This window comes from Pelophylax lessonae, assembly GCF_965119305.1.
Source record: "Pelophylax lessonae genome assembly, chromosome: 2".
NCBI classification, from domain to species: domain Eukaryota; kingdom Metazoa; phylum Chordata; class Amphibia; order Anura; family Ranidae; genus Pelophylax; species Pelophylax lessonae.
The window spans coordinates 322764431-322787275 of NC_138769.1; the positions used below are offsets into that span (position 1 = coordinate 322764431).

Consider the following 22845-nt stretch of genomic DNA (forward strand, 5'->3'; position numbering starts at 1 on the left):
GACAGGATGTAAAGTTGTATAAGATGCATATTCGGCATGAGACAATTGACAGTAAATGCCCTAATATTTGGGATCAATTTGCAACCAAATTGTATCCTTTAGGCAAATTAAGCAAGATTCTATAGCCAGCTGCTCAGCTTTTTTCTTCAGTTTCCATAATTCAGCTCCATTGCATTAAACATGGTGGTAATGGTAAACAATGTTTGATATTTTTTCTCTCATGTATGTTTCCATAGCTAAGTCAAAGACCTACAGTGGCCGAGTTGCTGGAAAGAAAAATCCTTAGGTTTAATGAATATGTAGAGGTGACAGATGCTCATGATTATGACAGAAGAGCTGATAAACCGTGGACCAAGCTCACCCCTTCTGATAAGGTAAGGAGCCACTATCAAGTCCGATACACCATAACATCTATGGTATTACTAGGCCTACATCCATCTATTTTTTGTAAATTCGCAAACATGAATTTCATGGATTTTGAACAAAACTCACTGGTTGTGGAAGCCCAGAGTCGTTCTTTACAGGTACAGCCTTTATTGGCAATTTTTTTCAAAGAAGATTAAGACTAGCGCGACTTGTCAGGCGACTTGGTCGCCTGACAAGTCGCGGTCGGTCGCTTATCATTGAGTAGTACAGGACCCGTTCTAATAGGAGCACCACAAGTCGCTCCGACTTAGAAAAAGGGTCCTGTACTACTTTGGGGCGACCTGGAGGCGACTTGCATTGACTTCAATTATATGAAGTCCGTGCAAGTCGCGCCAAAGTCGCGGTGCACAGCTGTGCACCGCGACTTCACAGGTCACCCCACAAAGTCGTGTCGCGCCAGTCTGAATGGGCTGTAAATCTTCTCCCATTGCCTGCACTGCCGAATTCTGCCCCTTTGAGGAGAAATCCTCTTCTTAAGCCTTCTCTAAAACCAACGTTCCCAGGAGTTTCAGTCTCTTGTTTCCCCTGCTGTGCTTATTAGTTCCTCCCTCCGACTTCTATGTCCCTACTGCGTCCTGTAGTGTCATAGTGGTTGGTGGGGGGCATAGGAGATCGACACTGCCCAAAGTGTCAGTTTTAGAAGAGACTTCAGCAGAAGATGTCTCTTCAGTGGTGCAGCATTTCGTGCAGCACATGACAGAGTTAAGTATGAATATTCTTCACAGGTACGCCTTTTATTGGCAAAATTGTTTAATCAACAGAGTCTCTTTAATAAGAAATATTGAGATCTTAGAGGGATAAACATTTAGATTTCTTTGCACAGTGTTTGAGCTGATCTCTGTGCATAATTTTTTGTATTGGCTTATCCTCAGCAATAACTTTGAAGGCTGCACCCAGTATTAGACGATTGTGGAACTTACCTAGAATGTAATCTTTAGGCACTGGACTCCACGATTTAACCCTTTCCCAACCTGTGTATTCTGTTTTTGGTTGCCGTTGGAGCCCTTTCTGGTTTGAGTCGTGGCACATTATCTGAAGATTCACTTTGTTGGTAGGCTGTGTGGACTGAGCACTGGGAGTTATCTCACTAATTGGAATGTTTTGCACCATTATCACCTCTAATAATCTAAGTTTACCACAGAAAGGGTTATTCCTGGGGGACTGTCATCTACTAAGTAGGGTTGAATGCCTTTGCTCCACCCTCTTTCCTACAATTCAATGCCGAGGAAGCACTTTCCCACCACTGCTTCTGATCTCAAGTGACACATGGATTATTCTTGGTTGGTCTTTGCTTGCCTGCCTACAGTGACCTGGTCACTTACAGATAAGCGAACCCTTCCTGCTACCAGCAGCTGATTTGTGAGAATTCAGGTCCTAGCCTTGTACCCACTTTGCAGTGCAACATGTCGGTTCCCAGATGCATGGGGAGCAGCCCCTGCTGTACTTGGTTTCTTCCGCTCACCATCCACCTACGATACTGGTGCTACCTGCAGTGCACCAACTAAAGTGCCTGACACTGATAGCCTGAAATGTCTAAAATCCTTAACAGATGTTTCTTCTGAGGAGTTGCAGGGCGTTGCCATTACTTCCAGGCCTAAATGTTGAAAGTTTTTACCTTCAAGCATTCTATGCGTGAAGACAAAAAACCTTCTGCATGCTGCTCCCAAACCCCCCCCCCCCCCCCAGCTCCCCTAATACTCACCTGATCCCCCAGCGATGTACACAGGAGACTTCGCTATCCAGGGGCTCCGACTTCTCACTGGCTGACACAGCAGCAGAAGAGGAGGATCAGGGCCGCTCTGTGCAAAATCACTGCACAGAGCAGGTAAGTATAACAGGTTTGTTCTTTTTTTAAATAAAAAAAATCTTTAATACCACGTTAAAGAGACTGTCTCAGCTCCTTTTTACACAATTCGCTCCACTTTTTAAACTGAAGAACCAGCCTGCAGCCTCTGTCAGTGCTGTTTCTTGTCTAGCCCCCTATAGAAGGTCCTAAGACTGTGCACCAACACCTCTGTGGTACAATTGTTGTTCCCAGATGTCCTCTATGGAGACTTTTGACAAGCTGTTCACACCTCCCTAACAATTGGTAGACCATACCTGTTTAAATGGTACTTCATTAAAGGAAAGGTCCACCCTAACACTAAAATCTCTATATCTACAGACATTCATAATCTAAGACTAACCTATCTAACACTAAAGAAATCCGAATACGTACCTTTTTAGAAGCTGGTCTGATCCGGTCCCATGCTAAGCTGTTAGCAGCAGCTTCACTGTTGAGGCGGGTGCAGAGGAGGCAGGAGCCCTATAGTAACTCTGTGGGTGACATCACTTCTTATTAATTTCACAGTCGTCAACTGTGTCCTCTGCAGAGCTTCTGCCGCTGGAGAACAGATCGGCTTCAAAAAAAGATATGTATAGCAATTTCTTCTTTACAGGGTTAGATAGATTAGTGTTAGATCGTGGATGTCTGTAGATGTAGAGTGAACTTCCCCTTTAAGCAGGTTGGCCCTTTCCACTGGGCTACATACTAGAATCCATCTCTCAGCTGCCCCCTGCTTGGTTCACGTCTTCCAACCTGCGTGCCTCACCGCACAGATTAACAGATCTCTATGCAATTTTTGCAGGTCTTCTGGAGCAGGGTGTTATGTTATCACCCCAGTATCTGTGGAAGAATGGTTCCAGGGATTCTACTCTGTTAAGTTTTTAAATCAATATGGGACATTTGCCCTGTCTTGGATCCTGAGGCCCTAAATGTTTTCATAAAGGCTTATAAATTCCAATTGTAATCAGATCCATTAAAACCTTTCTTTATCATGGAAACTTTTTAGCCTCGGTAAACATCAAAGATGCCTACTTGCATGTCCCTATTTTTCCAGTGCATCAGCTTTTTCTTTGCTTTGCCATGGCTTCTCAACACATTGTTTGTGGTCTAGCCATTCTGTCTGTCCCTTGTACCATAGGTGTTTTCATTAAAGCTGTTGCCCCTGGGCTAGCCTTGCTGCACTCTTGGGGGCATCCCTGTTGTGTGGTATGTGGTCAATGCCATACTGTGAGAGCAGTTGGCACAGGTCCTTGGTGACAATGTAGCTTGAGTTATTCAGACCATTCTAAGGTTTGGCTGGGTCCTAAACTTTCAGAAGTCAGCGCTCAAGCCAAATTATTGCTTGGAAAAACAGGGTTCTTACCTTTATACAGCTCAGATCAGAGTTTTTCTTCCTCAGTGGAAACCTAAGACTCGGTACTACCAGACTCCTACTCTTAAGACCAGGAAGTCACCCTACTCTTTGCTTTTGTATGAGAGTTCTAGGGTTGATTATACCCTAATTTGAGGCACCTCCATTTGTCCGGTTTCACTCCAGACCTTTATATCTCAACAGCCAGTCATCATGGGACAAGTTTGCTCAGTCTTTGGACAGACTTAGTCGCCTGTCACTGAAGTTCTGCAGTTGGGGAAGGTCACACACCCTACCCTGTCAGTGCAGAGGAACTTGGATGTTAGAGCAGGGCTTTTTGGAATTGGAAGTTTTCTTGGAATCTAGGAGCCAGCAAAAAAAAGTTAGGAGCCAGTTTTTTTTAAATCCGTTGCTTAGCACCATAAACTGCATGTCCGGGGCATCAGGCAATAAGAATTGCTCACGCCTGGTGCCAAGTGATAAAAAAAGAAGTGACACTGACGAGGCTGCGCTGATGGGCAGAGATGAGGTGGCACTAGCAGATGACACTCATGAGGCTGCGCTGATAAGCACTGATAGGCTGCGCTGATGGACACTGACAGACGGCACTGACAGGCAGCACTGATGGACACTGGTTAGGCTGCACTGATAATCTGCACTGACAGGTGGCAATGACGGGCGCCACTCCCCGTCCACTCAGCGGCAGTAAGGAAAGGGCTACTGATCGAGCCCAGCTGTCAACCTGGGAAGAGGATGTCGGAGGTGGACAAGCAGTGAGAGCAAGCAGCGCTTATCACAGCACCCTCCACCAGAGGGCGCCCTTATCACATAGGAGCATGTATCCCGCTCCAGCAGGTCGCAAAGCCGTGGTGTCCATTATCGGCCAGCCCTACGCTAGTCCGCGCACCCGCGAGTGGGCCACATGGGAGGATCCCGATCACTGCTGCGGTGTAACCCAGGTGCCAGGACGCTATTTCCAGTCGCAATTGCGACCTGGCACCTGGCTTTTGTCGAGCCCCGAGTTAGAAGAATATAGTCTCCTGATCAGCATTCTGGAACTTCAGGGGACTTGGTTGTCCCTGGGACTCTGGACACCACCCTAGTTGGAAGGTAATCCAATCCAAATTTACCCTGACAACTCCGTGGCAATGGCGTACATAAATCATCAGGGAGAAACCAAAAGCGGTAAGAGTTAGAAAGCATTCTGTTTTGGGTGGAACTTCATGTTTCAGCCTAGTCCGCCATTTACATTTTAGGTTTTGACAGTTGGCAGGCAGGTTACCTTAGCTGGCAGCACCTGGACCTGGGTTGATATTCCCTACACCCAGAGGTGTGTCAGAGATGGAGGACATTGGATGGTGGATCTCTTGGCCTCTGTGTTTAACAACAAGCTGGATAGGTCAGTTTCCAGGTGCAGAGATCTTCTGGCAGAAGCAGTGGATGCTCTGCTGGCTTTGTGGAATCCATACATACTGACCTCCACCTTTTCCTCCACTAAAACTACCTTTCTCATGTGCTGTGCAAGGTCAAGATGGGTAGGACATTTGGTTGATCCCCTTAGCTCTAATCTGCGCAGATGGATGTGGTATTTCAACCTGATCAGACTCCATGGGCTCTTCCACATCATCCTAATCTTCTGTCCCAGGGACCGTTTTACCATCCTGCTTCACTCTCTGCTTTCCAAAGCTGGCATGAATTACATGGCTGCTAAAGCCCAGGTCTTGAGGGAAAGACTCATCTCTAAATTGGTGATTCCTACAAAGCTAAAAGCTAGGAAAGCTACTTCAGGGTCTACCATGGCATGTGGAAAGCATACCCCCCTGGTGCAGGAACAGTGGGAGAGGAACCAGCTTCTTGCTTCATCGTTTTTTGGTGGCTCAGACAGATCATGATCCACGCCTATAATCTTAAGCAGGGGTTGTCAACCTTAGAGGTGGGGATCTACCTGAACGACATGGGAGAAGTCAAAGGTCACCGGGCACTGTGTCACCTCCTACCACCTGATTTAAACCTTTAATTGCCGTGCTACCGTGTCACAAATGCTGCATTGCATGGCAATCGTGCGTTTAACTCAGGTAGCGGGGAGGCAACCTATCGCCTCCTCATCACCTGTCAAACACACTGGGATCGCTTTTCAGAGGAGCAGCAGTGCCTGCTGCAATTGTGAATGACCCCTTAGGTGCATTCGGCAGCCGCACCCTTAGGGCTCGTTCACACATAAAGGTGAGGGGTGGTAACACCCTGCGGTTGAGTCGTGGATTTACAATAGGGATCGACCGATTTTGGGCAAAGCCAATATATCGAGGGCCGATCTGCACTTTCCCCGATATATATCGGAATTGGCCCCTGAGGTTACCGATATTGCCGATATTTCAGGGAATTGCTGTACCGGAGTGATGCCTGTGGCTAGAGGCATTACCCTGGTACCGGCGTCCATAGCCGACGGTCGGCTGTCTTGTAATGACAACCGATGCAGCTGTCATTACATGGAGCGGGAGGGGACGCCTACCCCCCTCCAGTCTGCGGCTCGCCCCGGTGGGACGGGAGACCCGGGCATCCTACCTGCACGGCTGCCGAAGACCCGATTAAAGCCGCATTCGGCTCTGATCAGGTCTCCATATAAGATCAGGTCTCCATATAAAAACCCAGAAGTGATGTCATGACATCACTTCCGGGTACTCGGCACCAAATTTGAAAAAAATGACAGCATTCAAAACAGCCAAACTTGGCGTTTTGAATGCTTTTAAGTGCAGAGAAGGGGTTTGGGGGTCTTTTAGACCCCCAGATCCCTCCACAAGAGTACCTGTGTAAAAAAAAAAAAAAATTGTCCGGAAATATCGGCAGATATCGGCTGATACCGATATGCGATGACCAAAATATCGGTATCGGCAATATGACGAAGGTGTATGGAGCAGAACAGGAGATAGCCATGTTCTATCTACTGATACCTGGAGTATATGTCCATATTGGGGTCGACTAGAGGGTCAGTGCCCAATCCCAGTTCCAAATCATACTACATCAGATGTGGAGCAGGACTATAACATGAGGAAGTCCATAAACAGTAGCTTTCTAAATTGCATCTAAGTGGAATCGTTTTGAAGCAGCTATACCAACACTGCTGTCTATATATATATATATATATATATATATATATATATATATATATATATATATATATATGTATATGTGTATATATATATATATAGTGCTGTTTTCCCTATGGCCTGATATAACGAACGCTCAAGTTAAAGCTTTGAACAAATAGAACCTTAGAGATCATCTCATTACAGCTACTTGCCCCTGAAAAAGGGTGGGTGCAGCACAGTACATCTGTGACCTTCTTGGGTTAGTTGCGCTTTGCCATAGACTTCTATTATATATCCTGCAGGTGTAGTGCACTTTCTGAAAGCGCAACAAAACTCTTGCATTCAGAAAGTGCACCAAACCTGCAGGATTGAAGTCTATGGCTAAGCGCAGAATACCCGCAGGAAAGCTGTGTGGGTAAAATGCAGTGCATCAATGTGAAGGCAGACCTATACTATTATGCCAGTGTATAGCTTCACACTGACCTGAAGATCTCTTCTTTCCTGCTGCTGGCACCACTCTGGAGACCGGTAGCCAGGTTAAGAGGTGGAGTGTAGTTGATATCAACTGGTACAGAGGAGGCATTGCCTTATGCGGCTCTTGTTCCCTACCACAGCTCCAACTTTACAAGTAGTTCCTCTGCATTGTACTCCGTTTAATGCTTTGGAATGGCGGCTCAGCAAGCCCAGACCACAATCTACCAGTCAGCTGGCCATAATCTTCTGGTAGATTGCGATCTACTGGTTTCTGACCCCTGGTCTTAAGGATCATGTCTCACTTTTTCTTGTTAAGGTAGACTCTTATTAGTAGAGATGCACTGAAATTTCGGCGGCCGAAACATATTGTTTTTATATGTCTTGTCATTTATGTGTTCTCTATGTGGAATTTATGCATATTTCAATAAAAGATGATTACTTTTTGTATGCAAATGGAAGTAGCTGCACATTTATAACCATTCGTTCTTCTATAGCTTCATGGTAAATTGGGTTTTATGGTAAAATCAAGTATAATAGGAACCCATTCAATTTCAAATACAAAGGAGGAGGTAGAAATTGGATCCACCTGGATCTGGGTGTCTGTGCTGTGTTTAAGATTAGTGGAAAAGTTCCTCCACCTGTTTATGGGAGGATTTTTCTATACCTTGCAGGGCTTTAATGGTGTGGTTGTGTCTTTGTCCGAAACATATTGGCTGAAAATCGTGTTTCTCTTTCGTTCATTGACCGACGCAGATTCTGGTATTCTTAACCATTGGGTTATACTGCCCCCTACAGGAGTAGGACACTAGGCAGAAAATAATCCTGGCTACACCCATGGAAAGTCCCAGGGGGTATACTCCCTCTCTGCTATAGCCGCTCAGTTTTTTTTGCTTGCTGGGATCTTCGGTCCTGGCAACTTTTTCCATTTTTTAAATGGAATTTTTTTCCTATCTTATTTTGTTCCTGTGAGAATCTGCAATTAACTGCCATACTGGGCGATGGGCGATGGGCTGGATAATCTAGATTCAGTGGTCACCCCAGTCTAGCCAGCGTGTGCGCGCAGGCCTCAGCTCCGCGCTAGGTCGGCCGCGTCATAGCCCCACTGGACGGCGGCTGGCCTGTAAGTTAAACATCTCGCGAGGGCGCATATGACCTGGCCTTGACCTGAGTTGCAGCTTTCCTTCTGGCTGACCGCCCCCATTCCGATGGAGAGGTGGTCTGTCTAGAGTGGTGCCCACCCTGTTTCCATGGTATGGTAAGTAGTTGTCCCCCCCCCCCCCCCCTCTCCACCAGGAGGGTTTTGGGGTGGACGTGGGCCCCTCCATGGGATGGTGGGACTTCCGGGTTCCCCTCCTTCCGCCCAGCCCTTCTACATTTCGGTTGTCACTGTGGGTCTCCCGGTCCTGATTGCAGAAAATTTTCAGGGGTTTTACTCAACCTGTTTACAGTTCCCAGGAAAGAGGCAAAGGTGCGTACAATCCTGGACCTTAAGGCGCTGAACTGCTTTGTGCGGGTGCAGAAGTTCAGGATGGAGTCCATTCGCACAGTGGTGGCTTCCCTGCATGAGGGGGATTTTCTTGCTTCCATAGACATCAAAGATGCCTACCTTCACATTCCAATATGTATCAGTCACCAGCACTTCCCCCGCTTTGCAGTGGGAGAGGAACATTATCAGTTTGGGGCGTTACCATTTGGTCTCGCCTCCGCTCCCCAGGTCTTCACTAAAGTGTTGGCCCCGGTACTAGCATTGTTAGGTCAGTGGGGGATTGCAGTCCTGGGCTATTTATACGATCTCCTCTGCGAGCAGTGTCTTCTGCTGCGCTGGCGGAAATCCTGGATGGTGTTTGGCTGGATTCTGAATCTTCGGAAGTCAGCCTTGGTCCGTTCTACGAATCTAAACTATCTGGTGCTGACTCTGGACTCCAGACAAACTTCAGACACTGCAGATTGCAGTTAGTCTCCTGCTGACCAGCAGATGGTTGCCTTTCCGGACTTGTATGTGGGAGCTGGGCCTGATGGTGTCAACCTTCGAGGCAGTCCAGTTTGGGCGGTTCTATATGAGGTCCCTGCAACAGGAGATTCTCACATGGGAGAAGAATCCGCAGTCTCTGGACAATCAAATCCAGCTGAGCGGGGGTACGAGAGAATTCGGCATCGTCCTCCGGCGCTGCGGCAGGGCAAAATCCTTCCTACCCTTGTATTGGACAGTGGTCACCACAGAAGCCAGCCTGTCTGGGTGGGGAGGCGTCCTCGGCAGAAGTTCTGCTCAGGGGGTGTGGACACTGGAAGAACCCAGCTCAGAATTTGATCAATGTCCTGAGTTACGGGCGAGAAGGCTTTGCCTGCAACATTGGATGGTTCGTCTACAAGGCTGTCCAGTGCACATTCAATAAGACAATGCCACGGCTTATGTCCTGGCATTCTCTTGGCACCTGGCATTCTCAAGTGGGCAGAATGTTTTGTTCCAGCCCTCTCTGCCGTTCACTTTCTCGGAGTGGAACATTGGCAGGTGGATTACCTCAGTTGGCAGGCTTTAGACCAGAGGGCATGGTCTCTTCATCTGGAAGTGTTTAATCAGTTGTGTCTCCGGTGGGGCACCCCCAAGGTGTTGGCGTCTCGGCTCAACAGAAAGGTACATAGGTTCGTGGCTCGGTCCTAAGAAGTGGACTGTTCCACTGATGGTGGACCCTCCGATTTCCAGGTTGAACAAGGCAGCCATAATTCCGGTTGAAGAGTCCCCAGCCTTTAAGGATCCGGCTGACAGGAAGTCGGAGGCTGTGGCCTGCAATATGTATACTCTGGCTGGTTGGGCACTGAGGCCAGTATTTACCATTTCCCTGGTTTCACAAAACCTGACCGAGTGGGCTAAGCTTTTACGCCATGACCTGGAGGGAGAACAGCTCCCCCTGCCCTTACTGAGCTGGAGTAGCAGCTGGTCCAGGGGCTGCAGTTAATCTGTGATTCCTCTTTGGATGCGGCTGGACTCTGTTTTGGCAGTGGTCCTTCGGCGTGTCTTTTTGGTTTAAATGCTGGTCTGCGGGCCAGACTTCTACATAGGCATTGACTGATCTTCCCTTTCAAGGAGATGGCCTGTTTGGAGCTACCCTGGATGAGGACATAAAAGGTCTCATAGGGAGGGAAGAGTGCCTTTCTTTTGCAGGCTACTAAGGGCAAGGAACCTCTTTGTAGACGTGGGCCTTTCTTTTTGGCTTATACGTTTTTTCGTCTTTCAAGGTCAACTGACAAGGGCTCAAAGCCTTTCAGGGCCTCCTCTGGAGGATCCAAATGAACCTGGTCTAGCAAGCAGAGAGCAGGCTGCTCCAGACCCGTGGACAAGGCTCCTTCTGCATGAAGATGCGTCCTCAACTGTATCGGGGGTGGTGTGAAGTTTTCACTGGTTTCCGTATCCATGGACTTACCTGGTACAAGACAAGTGGGTCCACAAAGTTATTCGGTCCGGCTACAAGATGGAGTTTTCGCTCTTGTTCCCCTATTTTTTTCCTTCCAACCTGCGTCTGTCCCCAGAGCGGTTACAGGCTCTGTTTGGGGCAGTACAAGACCTGTTCCTTCAAGGTGTAATTGTTCCAATTTCGGAACGTTTTCAGGGTTTTTTTCTCAAACCTGTTCACAGGCCCCAGGAAGGAAGGCAAAGCATGTCCCATCCTGGACCTCAAGGCGCCAAAGTGCTTTGTGCGTGTACAGAAGTTCAAAATGGAGTTAATTCGAACGGTGGTGGCATCCCTGCATCAGGGGGGTTTTCCTTGCCTCTATTGATATCAGGGATGCCTATCTTCACATTCCAATATGTGCCCGTCACCAGCGTTTTCTTCGCTTTGCTGTGGGAGAGGAGCATTATCAGTTTGTGGTGTTAACCTTTGGTCTCGCCTCCACTCCTTGGGTCTTCCCAAAATTTTGGCTCCGGTGCTAGACTTGCTACGCCAACGGGGGATCGCCGTACTGGGTTACTTGGATGATCTCCTCCTGGGAGCGAACTCTCCCTCTACTTTGGTGGAGAACCTGGAGATCACAATGAAAACTCTGCGGAAGTTCGGCTGGATTCTGAATTTTCAGAAGTCTGCCCTGGTTCTGTCCACAAAGCCGGGCCTGACTCTGGATTCGGCCGTAGCCAGAGTGGTCCTTCCTCTGGACAAACTCCAAATATTGCTTGCTGCAATTCGCCTCCTGCTGTCCAACAAATGGTCATTGCGGGTGCTGGGCCTGATGCTGTCTACCTTCAAGGCGGTTCCGTTTGCACAGTTCCGTACGAGGTCCCTTCAAAGGGAGATTCTGACCAAGTGGGACCAGACTCCACAGTCTCTGGACAATCAGATCCGGCTGAGTCAGGGAACGAAGGAGTCCCTCATATGGTGGCTTCACCCCATGTCACTTCGGCTGGGAAAATCCTTCCTCCCCTTGTATTGGACAGTGGTCACCATGTATTCCAGCCTGTCCGGCTGTTGAAGCATCCTCGACAAACATTCTGTTCAGAGAATCTGGACGCTGGAAGAGTCCTGACTACCAATCAATGTCTTGGAACTCAGTGTGATCAGACTGTGTCTGGATCATTGGACGGATCGTATTCAGGGATGCCCAGTGCACATTCAATTGGACAATGCCACGGCGGTGGCTTATGTCAATCGCCAAGGGGGCACAAGAAGTGCCCTAGTGGCTCTGGAGGTAGCCGGCATTCTAAGGTGGGCAGAACGGTTTGTTCCAGCCCCCCTCCGCCATACATATTCCCGGGGTGGAAAATTTGCAGGCAGATTATCTAACTCGGCAGGCGCTGGACCAAGGGGAGTGGTCCCTTCATCCGGAGGTGTTTCATCAGTTGTGTCTCTGGTGGGACAACCTCGAGGTGAATCTGTTGGCGTCTCGGCTCAACAGAAAGGTGCAGAGGTTTTTGGCTCGGTCAAGGGATCCTCTGATGGACGCCACAGACACGCTGGTGGCCCCATGGGGTCAGTATCGTCTCATCTACACCTTCCCTCCTCTCAAGCTTCTGCCCAGACTCCTACACAGGATCGAAGCAGAAGGAATTGCGGTCATCTTAGTGGCTCCTGTCTGGTCTCACCGGGGCTTGGCATGCCGATCTAGTGCGGCTGGTCGCCGACATTCCTTGGAAGTTTCCTCTCAGAGCGGATCTGCTGTCCCAAGGACTGATCTTCCATCCTGCTTTGCAGTGCTGGCTTTGATGGCTTTGCTGTTGAATGCCAGGGGCTAAAGGATAGAGGTTTGTTTGAGTCAGTGATTCCTAGGTTAAAAGCTAGGAACTCTACTTCTAGGAAGATCTACCATTGTATGTGGAAGACATACATTGTGTGGTGTGAGTGTCTTGGGGTTCATCCTCGCTCCTTCTTGGGAGCTCGTATCATAAGCTTCCTTTAATGGGGGATTGAACAGGAATTGGCCTTGAGTACCATCAGGTATCGGCCTTGGCGGTCTTTTTTCCAACTACCTTTGGCCACACACTCCCTGGTGCGCGTACTTTTCTTCAGGGTGCCCAAAATTTGGTTCCTCAAGTGCGAGCTCCGTTGCCGCCTTGGGATCTTAATTTGGTGCTTTCAGCTATACAGAAGCCTCCCTTTGAAAATATTCGGGAGATTCCCCTGCTTTCGCTGTCCCAGAAGGTGACCTTTTTGGTGGCTATCACCTTTGTGCGCAGGGTGTCCGAACTGGAAGAGTTATCCCGTCATTCACCTTATCTGGTGATTCACAAAGATAAGGTGGTGCTTCTCCCCTTTCTGTCATTCCTTCCTAAGGGGATCTCTGACTTTCATTTGAATGAAGACATTGCGTCTCCTTCCCTGTGTCTCATGCCTAAACATCTGAAGGAAATTGCCTTACATGCCTTGGATGTGGTCCGTGCTTTTAGGGTGTACCTAGCAGCTACGGAGTCTTTCAGGAAGTCAGACTCTCTATTTGTGCTCACAGATGGACCTCGCAAAGGGTTGTCTGCTTCCTCCGCAACCATTTCCAGATGGATCAGACAGACCGTGGTTCAGGCCTATTTCATCAGGGGTCAGGTTCCTCCTTTCCCTTCCATCAGACATCAGTGACGCGGGTTTTCAAGGCGACCACTTGGTCATCAGTGCGCACTTTTACAAAGTCTTATAAAGTGGATGTGTTGGCATCTGCGGATGCTTCATTTGGCCGCAAAGTTTTGCAGGCTGCTGTTTAAGAGGACCTGATCCTCTTTGAGGGTGTATTGTTTTTTTGCAGGTGGTTTTCAGTTGTTTTGGTTGAGCCCCATGTTCCCTGGCTGGCTACTGTTTACCCTTGGGAATTTTTTGCTGTTTCCCACCCCTCATGTTTAACGCGTCCCAATGGTCAAGAATGACAGGAGCAGTGTCCGTCAATGAACGAAAGAGAAAATGTGATTTTTGACTTACTGTAAAATCCATTTTTCTGATGTTCGTTGACGGACACGGCACCCACCCCCCTATGGAGTTGTAATTCTTCTGATCTACTGCTTATAATAAAACTGAGTGACTACAGCAGGGTAGAGGGAGTATACCCCCTGGGAATGCCCATGGGTGTAGCCAGAAGTTTTTTCTGACTAGTGTCCTACTCCTCTAGGGGGTAGCATAACCCAATGGTCAAGAATAACAGGAGCTGTGTCGGTCAATGAACATCAGAGAAATGGATTTTATGGTAAGTCAAAAAATCAAATTTTTTTTTGTACTTACCGTAAAAAAACTATTTCTCGGAGTTCGACGGACACAGCACCCACCCCTCTAAGGAATTTTGATACTTCTAATACTGCTTGCTACTAAACTGATTACTTAGAGCCGAGAAAGGGGTTATATACCAAGCTGAGAACAGCACATGGGCGTAGCCAGGTGTTTTTTGTTCTAATCCTACTCCTAGAGGAGGCAATATAACCCAGTAGTTATGATTTATGGAGAGCTGTGTCCGTCGATTAACTCAGAGAAATGGACTTTACGGTAAGTACAAAAATCCAATTTTTGGTGTCCTTTGTGTAATGCTTCCAGATCTATGCAGTAGTCCAAAAAGGAATAAACCTAAACATTTCTAGTACCATTGAATCTTGTTAATCAAAAGAACTTTAAATGTGTCCTATGATGGCTTCCTGCAGCTAATCATGTGCTCTTTGAACTCCCAGCGCAGCATGGGAGAAAAAAAGGCTCTCAATTAAACTGGAATCTATTTGTGCAGCAAGAACAGTGCATCCTTAAAAGATTTTTTTTTTTGTATTTTATTATATTTTTTCATCTGACAACACTGAAGAAATTACACTTTGCTACAATGTAAAGTAGTGAGTGTACAGCTTGTATAACAGTGTAAATGTACTGTCCCCTCAGAATAACTCAACACACAGCCATTAATGTCTAAACCGCTGGCAACAAAAGTGAGTACACCCCTAAGTGAACATGTCCAAATTGGGCCCAAAGTGTCAATATTTTGTGTGGCCATCATTATTTCCAGCGCTGCCTTAACCCTCTTGGGCATGGAGTTCACCAGAGCTTCACAAGTTGCCACTGGAGTCATCGTCCACTTCTCCATGACGACATCACGGAGCTGGTGGGTGTTAGAGACCTTGCGCTCTTACACCAGGATGCCCCACAGATGCTCAATAGGGTTTAGGTCTAGAGACATGCTTGGCCAGTCCATCACCTTTACCCTCAGCTTCTTTAGCAAGGCAGTGGTAGTCTTGGAGGTGTGTTTGGGGTAGTTATCATGTTAGAATACTGCCCTTTGGCCCAATCTCCAAAGGGAGGGGATTATGCTTTGCTTCATTATGTCACAGTACATGTTGGCATTCATAGTTCCCTGAATGAACTGTAGCTCCCCAGTGCCGGACCATTACACTCCCAACACCATGTTTGGCTGTAAGCAAGACACACTTGTCTTTGTACTCCTTACCTGGTTGCCCCCACACACGCTTGATACCATCTGAACCAAATAAGTTTATCTTGGTCTCATCAGACCACAGGACATGGTTCCAGTAATCCATGTCCTTCGTCTGCATGTCTTCGGCAAACTGTTTGCGGACTTTCTTGTACATCATCTTTAGAAGTGGCTTCCTTTTGGGATGACAGCCATGCAGACCAATTTGATGCAGTGTGCGGCATATGGTCTGAGCAATGACAGGCTGACCCCCACTCCTTCAACCTTCAACTCCTACGTCGATTTCCCAAAGACAACCTGAGCTGAGCACGTGCACTCAACTTCTTTGGTCGACCATGGGGAGGCCTGTTCTGAGTGGAACCTGTCCTGTTAACCACTTTCCCACCGGAGGATTTTGCAGCTTAAAGACCAGACCCCTTTTTTCAACTTGGCACTTCGTGACTTTAACTGATAATTGCTCGGTCATGCAATGCTGTACCTAAACGAAATTTACGTCCTTTTTTTCTCACAAACAGAGCTTTCTTTTGGTGGTATTTGATCGCCTCTGCGCTTTTTATTTTTTGCGATATTAATAAAAAAAGAGCGAAAATTTTGCAAAAAAATGACATTTTCAACTTTGTCTTTTAAAAAATATCCAATATACTCAATTTATGTCATTTTTTTTTGCCAAAATATATTTAGCTACATGTCTTTGACAAAAAAAAAATCAATGAGCGTATTTTTATTGGTTTGCGCAAAAGTTATAGCGTCTACAAACTATGGTGTAAATAGTGAAATTTACGCAGCTTTAATTTCTGACTGCCAATCTCATTTCATGAAGTGCTAAAATGGCGGGGCAGTACAAAACCCCCCCAAACTACCACTTTTTGGAAAGTAGACATCCTAAGGAATGTCCTGACAGGCATGTTGAGCTCATTGAATATTTCATTTTTTTGTCACAGGTGTTTGAAAAATGACTAAAAAAAATTTTTTTTTTTTTTTTACACAAAGTTGTCATTGAAATGATATATTGCTCACACATGCCATGGGTATATGTGTAATTACACCCCAAAATATATTCTGCTGCTTCTCCTGAGTACAGGGATACCACATATGTGGGACTTTTTGGGAGCCTAGCTGTGTAGGGGTCCCCAAAAACAAATCACCACCATCAGAATTTCAAAGGGCGTACATTTTTCATTGCATTTTCTCACTACCTCTAACGGTTTAGGAGGCCCTGAAATGTCAAGATACCACAAAACCCCCCCAAATGACCCCATTTTGGAAAGTAGACACCCCAAGCTGTTTGCTGAGAGGCATGGTGAGTCCATGGAATATTTTATATTTTGCCACAAGTTTTGTGAAAATTACAATTTTTTTTTTTAATTTTTTTTTTTTACACAACGTTGTCACTAAAAGATAAATTTCTCACACATGACATGTGTATATGTGGAATGACACCCCAAAATACATTCTGCTGCTTCTCCTGAGTATGGGGATACCCCATGTGTGAGACTTTTTGGGAGCCTAGCTGTGTACAGGACCGCAAAAGCCAATCAACACTCTCAGGTTTTCTAATGGCGTAAATTGTTCATGTCATCTCTGCACTACCTGTCACAGTTTCGCAGGCCCTAAAATTCCAAGATAGCACAAAACCCCCCCAAATGACCCCATTTTGGAAAGTAGACACCCCAAGCTATTTGCTGAGAGGCATGGTGAGTCCATGGAATATTTTATATTTTGCCACAAGTTCCGGGAAATATATATATATATATATATTTTTTTTTTTTTTACACAAAGTTGTCAGTAAATGATATATTGCTCACACATGCCATGGGTATATGTGAACTGACACCCCAAAATACATTCTGCTGCTTCTCCTGAGTACAGGGATACCCCATGTGTGAGACTTTTTTGCAGTCTAGCCGAGTACAGGACCCCGAAAACCAACCTCCACTTTCAGGCTTTCCAAGGGCGTAAATTGTTGATTTCACTCCTGACTACCTATCACAGTTTCGGAGGCCCTAAAATTCCAAGATAGCACAAAACCCCCCCAAATGACCCCATTTTGGAAAGTAGACACCCCAAGCTATTTGCTGAGAGGCATGGTGAGTCCATGGAATATTTTATATTTTGCCACAAGTTCCGGGAAATATATATATATATATATATATTTTTTTTTTTTACACAAAGTTGTCAGTAAATGATATATTGCTCACACATGCCATGGGTATATGTGAACTGACACCCCAAAATACATTCTGCTGCTTCTCCTGAGTACAGGGATACCCCATGTGTGAGACTTTTTTGCAGTCTAGCCGAGTACAGGACCCCGAAAACCAACCTCCACTTTCAGGCTTTCCAAGGGCGTAAATTGTTGATTTCACTCCTGACTACCTATCACAGTTTCGGAGGCCCTAAAATTCCAAGATAGCACAAAACCCCCCCAAATGACCCCATTTTGGAAAGTAGACACCCCAAGCTATTTGCTGAGAGGCATGGTGAGTCCATGGAATATTTTATATTTTGCAACAAGTTCCGGGAAATATATTATTATTTTTTTTTTGTTTTTTTTACACAAAGTTGTCAGTAAATGATATATTGCTCACACATGCCATGGGTATATGTGAAATGACACCCCAAAATACATTCTGCTGCTTCTCCTGAGTACAGGGATACCCCATGTGTGAGACTTTTTTGCCGTCTAGCCGAGTACAGGACCCCGAAAACCAACCTCCACTTTCAGGCTTTCCAAGGGCGTAAATTGTTGATTTCACTCCTGACTACCTATCACAGTTTCGGAGGCCCTAAAATTCCAAGATAGCACAAAACCCCCCCAAATGACCCCATTTTGGAAAGTAGACACCCCAAGCTATTTGCTGAGAGGCATGGTGAGTCCATGGAATATTTTATATTTTGCCACAAGTTCCGGGAAATATATTATTATTATTTTTTTTTTGTTTTTTTTACACAAAGTTGTCAGTAAATGATATATTGCTCACACATGCCATGGGTATATGTGAAATGACACCCCAAAATACATTCTGCTGCTTCTCCTGAGTACAGGGATACCCCATGTGTGAGACTTTTTTGCCGTCTAGCCGAGTACAGGACCCCGAAAACCAACCTCCACTTTCAGGCTTTCCAAGGGCGTAAATTGTTGATTTCACTCCTGACTACCTATCACAGTTTTGGAGGCCATGAAATGCCAAGACAGCACAACCCCCCCCCAAATTACCCCTTTTCGGAAAGTAGACAACCTGAGCTATTTGCAGAGAGGCATGTTGAGTATTTTGCAGATCTCACTTTTTGTCACAAAGCTTTGGAAATTGAAAAAAGAGGAAAAAAAATGCATTTTTCTGTTTTTTCTTCATTTTCCAAAAAAAATTAGAGCTGCAAAATACTCACCATGCCTCTCAGCAAATAGATTGGAGTGTCTACTTTGCAAAATGGGGTAATTTGGGGGGGTTTTGTGCCATCTTGGCTTTTTATGGACTTCAAAAGTGTGATAGGTAGTAAGGAGTGAGATCAACAATTTACGCCCTTGGAAAGCCAAAAGGTGCGCATTGGTTTTCCGGGTCCTGTACGCGGCTAGACTGGCAAAAAGTCTCACACATGGGGTATCATTGTACTCAGGAGAAGCAGCAGAATGTATTTTGGGGTGTCATTTCACATAAACCCATGGCATGTGTGAGCAATATATCATTTACTGACAACTTTGTGTAAAAAAAAATAAAAAAATAAAAAAAAATTTTTTTCCCCGAAACTTGTGGCAAAATATAAACTATTCCATGGACTCACCATGCTTCTCAGCCAGTAGCTTGGAGTGTCTACTTTGCAAAATGGGGTCATTTGGGGGGGTTTTGTGCTATCTTGAAATTTCAGGGCCTCTGAAACTCTGACAGGTAGTCAGGGGTAAAATCAGCAATTTACGCCATTAGAAAACCTGAAGATGTGGACTGGTTGTCGGGGTCGCGTACACAGCTAGGCTCCCAAAAAGTCTCACACATGGGGTATCCCTGTACTCAGGAGAAGCAAAAGAATGTATTTTGGGGTGTCATTTCACATATTCCCATGGCATGCATGAGCAATATATCATTTAGTGACAACTTTCTGTAAAAAAACAACAACAAAAAAAATAATAATAATTTTCCCGAAACTTGTGGCAAAATATAAAATACTCCATGGACTCACCATGCCTCTCAGAAAAAAGCTTTGGGTGTCTACTTTTCAAAAAGGGGTCATTTGGGGGGTGTTTGAACTGTCCCGGCATTTTATGCTCAATCTTAGCCACACATCACCCACTCTTCTAACCACTTGAAAATCAAGCCTTTTCTGTGCCTTTTTGTTTACATGAAAAAATATTTTTTTTTTACTAGAAAATTACTTTGAACCCCCAAACATTATATATTTTTTTAAAGCAGAGGCCCTATAGAATAAAATGGTGGATGTTGCAAATTTTTTTGTCACACGGTATTTGCGCACAGATTTTCCAAACGCAATTTTTGTGAAAAAAATACATTTTTTTTTAATTTATTGCACAAATACACTATATAATTCCAATTTTTTTGGTAAAATTTAAAAGATGATCTTATGCCGAGTTCATAGACACCTAACATGACATGCTTTAAAAATTGCGCATGCCTGCGCAGCGGCAAAAACATACGTACATTTTTAAAAACCTTTAAAAGTCTCTACAGGTTACCACGTTAGACTTACAGAGGAGGTCTACTGCAAGAATTACTGCACTCGATCTGGCGATCGCGGCGATACCTCACATGCATGCTGCAATTGCGGTTTACATATGACACTAGACCACCGCTTGTGTGCGCCATTGCGCGCAAGCACCGGGGGAAAGGGGGGGGGCTCAATTTTTTTTTTTTTTTTTTCTTTTTTCTTTTGTTTTTTATGTTATTTTGACACCTTTCCTTTCATTTTTTTTTTTTTAAATCATTTTTATTGTTATCACAGTGAATTTAAATATCCCCCATGATAGCAATCTGTGGTGACAGGTACTCTTTTTTAAAAAAATTGGGGTCTTTTAGACTCTAGATCTCTCCTCTGACCTTAACGCATCTGACCACACCAAAATTGGTGTGATAAAATACTTTCCCAATTTCCCAATGGCCCTGCTTATTTCTGGCGAAACAGAAGTCATGAAATGCTCGTAGCCTCCGGCATCTTAGGCCATAGAGATGATTGGAGCCATTCTCATCTCCAATTAGCTCTATGGTTAGACAATTGAACCACCGGCTGCACTCTCGGGTTAACCGGTGGGACAGGAGAGCCCGAGAAAAACCACGGAAGGCTGCGGAAGGCGGCGGTGGGAGGCCCCTCCCACTGCATGTAAAAGCAGTCTAGCGGCCAATTACCTGCTAGGATTGCTTTTACATGTAAGCCGACCGCTGGCTGTAAAAAACGATACCAAGATGATGCCTAAATCTGCAGGCATCATCCTGGTATAACCACTCAAAGTCCAGCAACGTACCAGTACATTGCTGGTCCTTGTTTGGCATATAGGTTTTTTTTTTTTTCATGCAGCCTGTGGGCTGAACGGAAAAAAAGAGAACCTATCAGAAATCAGCACAGGAATAATGCGTAGTATTACTCATCATTAACCGCCCAAACAACCACCCACTGAATTTAATGATGGGTATACACGACACTATCCACGTATACCAAAATAGGATTTTAACTGCAGTGCTGAAATCAGAAAATCACCACAGCTGCTATCAGCAAAGGTATCCATATATGCTGAGCGCAAACACTGTTTGTGTCAGAATATATAAAATCAATGCGTGGTAGCCGACGAGTACCTGCTAGAGAAACAGGTCACAAAAGAATGAAAAAACAAAGGACATTAAAAAAAAGTACAGTAGGAAGAGTAGGACATATAAAATGACTGACACAACAAAAGTTTTTGGATTCTCATCATTAACCGCCCAAACAACCACCCACTGAATTTAATGATGGGTATACACGGCGCTATCCACGTATACCAAAATAGGATTTTAACTGCAGTGCTGAAATCAGAAAATCACCACAGCTGCTATCAGCAAAGGTATCCATATATGCTGAGCGCAAACACTGTTTGTGTCAGAATATATAAAATCAATGCGTGGTAGCCGACGAGGGACCTGCAAGAGAAACAGGTCACAAAAGAATGAAAAAACAAAGGACATTAAAAAAAAGTACAGTAGAAAGAGTAGGACATATAAAATGACTGACACAACAAAAGTTTTTGGATTCTCATCATTAACCGCCCAAACAACCACCCACTGAATTTAATGATGGGTATACACGGCGCTATCCACGTATACCAAAATAGGATTTTAACTGCAGTGCTGAAATCAGAAAATCACCACAGCTGCTATCAGCAAAGGTATCCATATATGCTGAGCGCAAACGCTGTTTGTGTCAGAATATATAAAATCAATGCGTGGTAGCCGACGAGGGACCTGCAAGAGAAACAGGTCACAAAAGAATGAAAAAACAAACTAAGGACATTGAAAAAAGTACAGTAGGAAGGAGAAGGACATATAAAATTACTGACACAACAGTTTTTGGATCCTTTTATTTTTCTAACTGTTTCTTGATTTGGGACTGCGATCTTCTGCGATCTTCTCTTCCAGCTTGGGTCTCTCAAAATGTCGATGGACATCCAACATCTTTCGAGACCCTGTGTTTATGTGCCCTACACTGTGTCGTGCTGTACCCTACGCTAATACTCCACTAGTGTATGGTAGCGCTCGAAACATTCCCCGATGCAGAGACCAGGTTGGTCAGGACATTTGGGACAATAATAACGGGTGTCACGCCTAAATCCGCGCCTGCTACAGACACGACATCTTTTTTGGGGGTATCTTTGGGTAGGGGTACTCGGGAGGACATAAGGAAAATGCCTCTCATGCAGCCGGCTCACTGCATCTGGAAGGGGAAGTTGGGCAGGCATGCCTCCTGGGTACAGGTAGGCAAGGATGATCTCTTCCTGGAATTCCCGGAAAGATCCAGTTCGTCCTGACGCCCTGTATAGGACAAAGGCGTTCAGCATAGCCAATTGGTAAAGGTAAACAGACACTTTTTTGTACCAGCGTCTGGCTTTACGGGCAACTAAATACGGCGCCAAAAGCTGGTCGTTAAGGTCCACCCCTCCCATGTTAAGGTTATATTCGTGGACACAGAGGGGTTTCTCCACAACGCCAGTTGCCGTAGTGATTTGGATCGTCGTGTCTGCGTGAAGGGAGGACAGAACATAAACATCCCGTGTATCCTTCCACTTCACCGCAAGCAATTTGTCCGTTTTCAAGCAGGCTCTCGCCCCCCGACTAAGACGGGAATTTACAAGCCGTTGGGGGAAGCCCCGGCGATTAGGTCGCACGGTGCCACATGCGCCAATTTGTAAATCGAGAAGGTGACTAAATAGTGGCACGCTTGTATAAAAGTTGTCCACGTACAAATGGTACCCCTTTCCGGATAAGGGTGACACCAAGTCCCAAACGATCTTACCGCTGCTCCCTATGTAGTCTGGGCAGTTGGGGGGCTCCACACAGCTATCTTTTCCCTCATAGACCCGGAAACTAACTGTATAGCCTGTGGCCCTGTCACACAATTTATACAGTTTGACCCCGTACTTGGCACGCTTGCTGGGGAGGTACTGTTTCATAGCAAGGCGGCCAGTAAATTTAATCAGGGACTCGTCAACGCAGACAACTTGTTCGGGGGTAAACAAGGCTGCAAACCGCTGATTGAAGTGGTCTATGAGGGGCCGAATTTTGTGGAGCCGATCGTATTCAGGGTCTCCCCGAGGACGACAGATTTCATTGTCGCTGAAATGC

General features: G+C 45.7%; 1 protein-coding gene across 1 annotated transcript in view; it reads left to right on the forward strand.

The window, feature by feature from the left end:
• The window catches only part of PHACTR4 (phosphatase and actin regulator 4), a 107354-nt gene that overhangs the window by 79189 nt on the left and 5320 nt on the right, over positions 1 to 22845 (forward strand). Inside the window, exon 10 of the mRNA XM_082247733.1 lies at positions 237 to 374. Coding sequence (XP_082103859.1) covers positions 237 to 374 — 138 coding nt within the window. The remainder of the gene's footprint in view (positions 1 to 236; positions 375 to 22845) is intronic.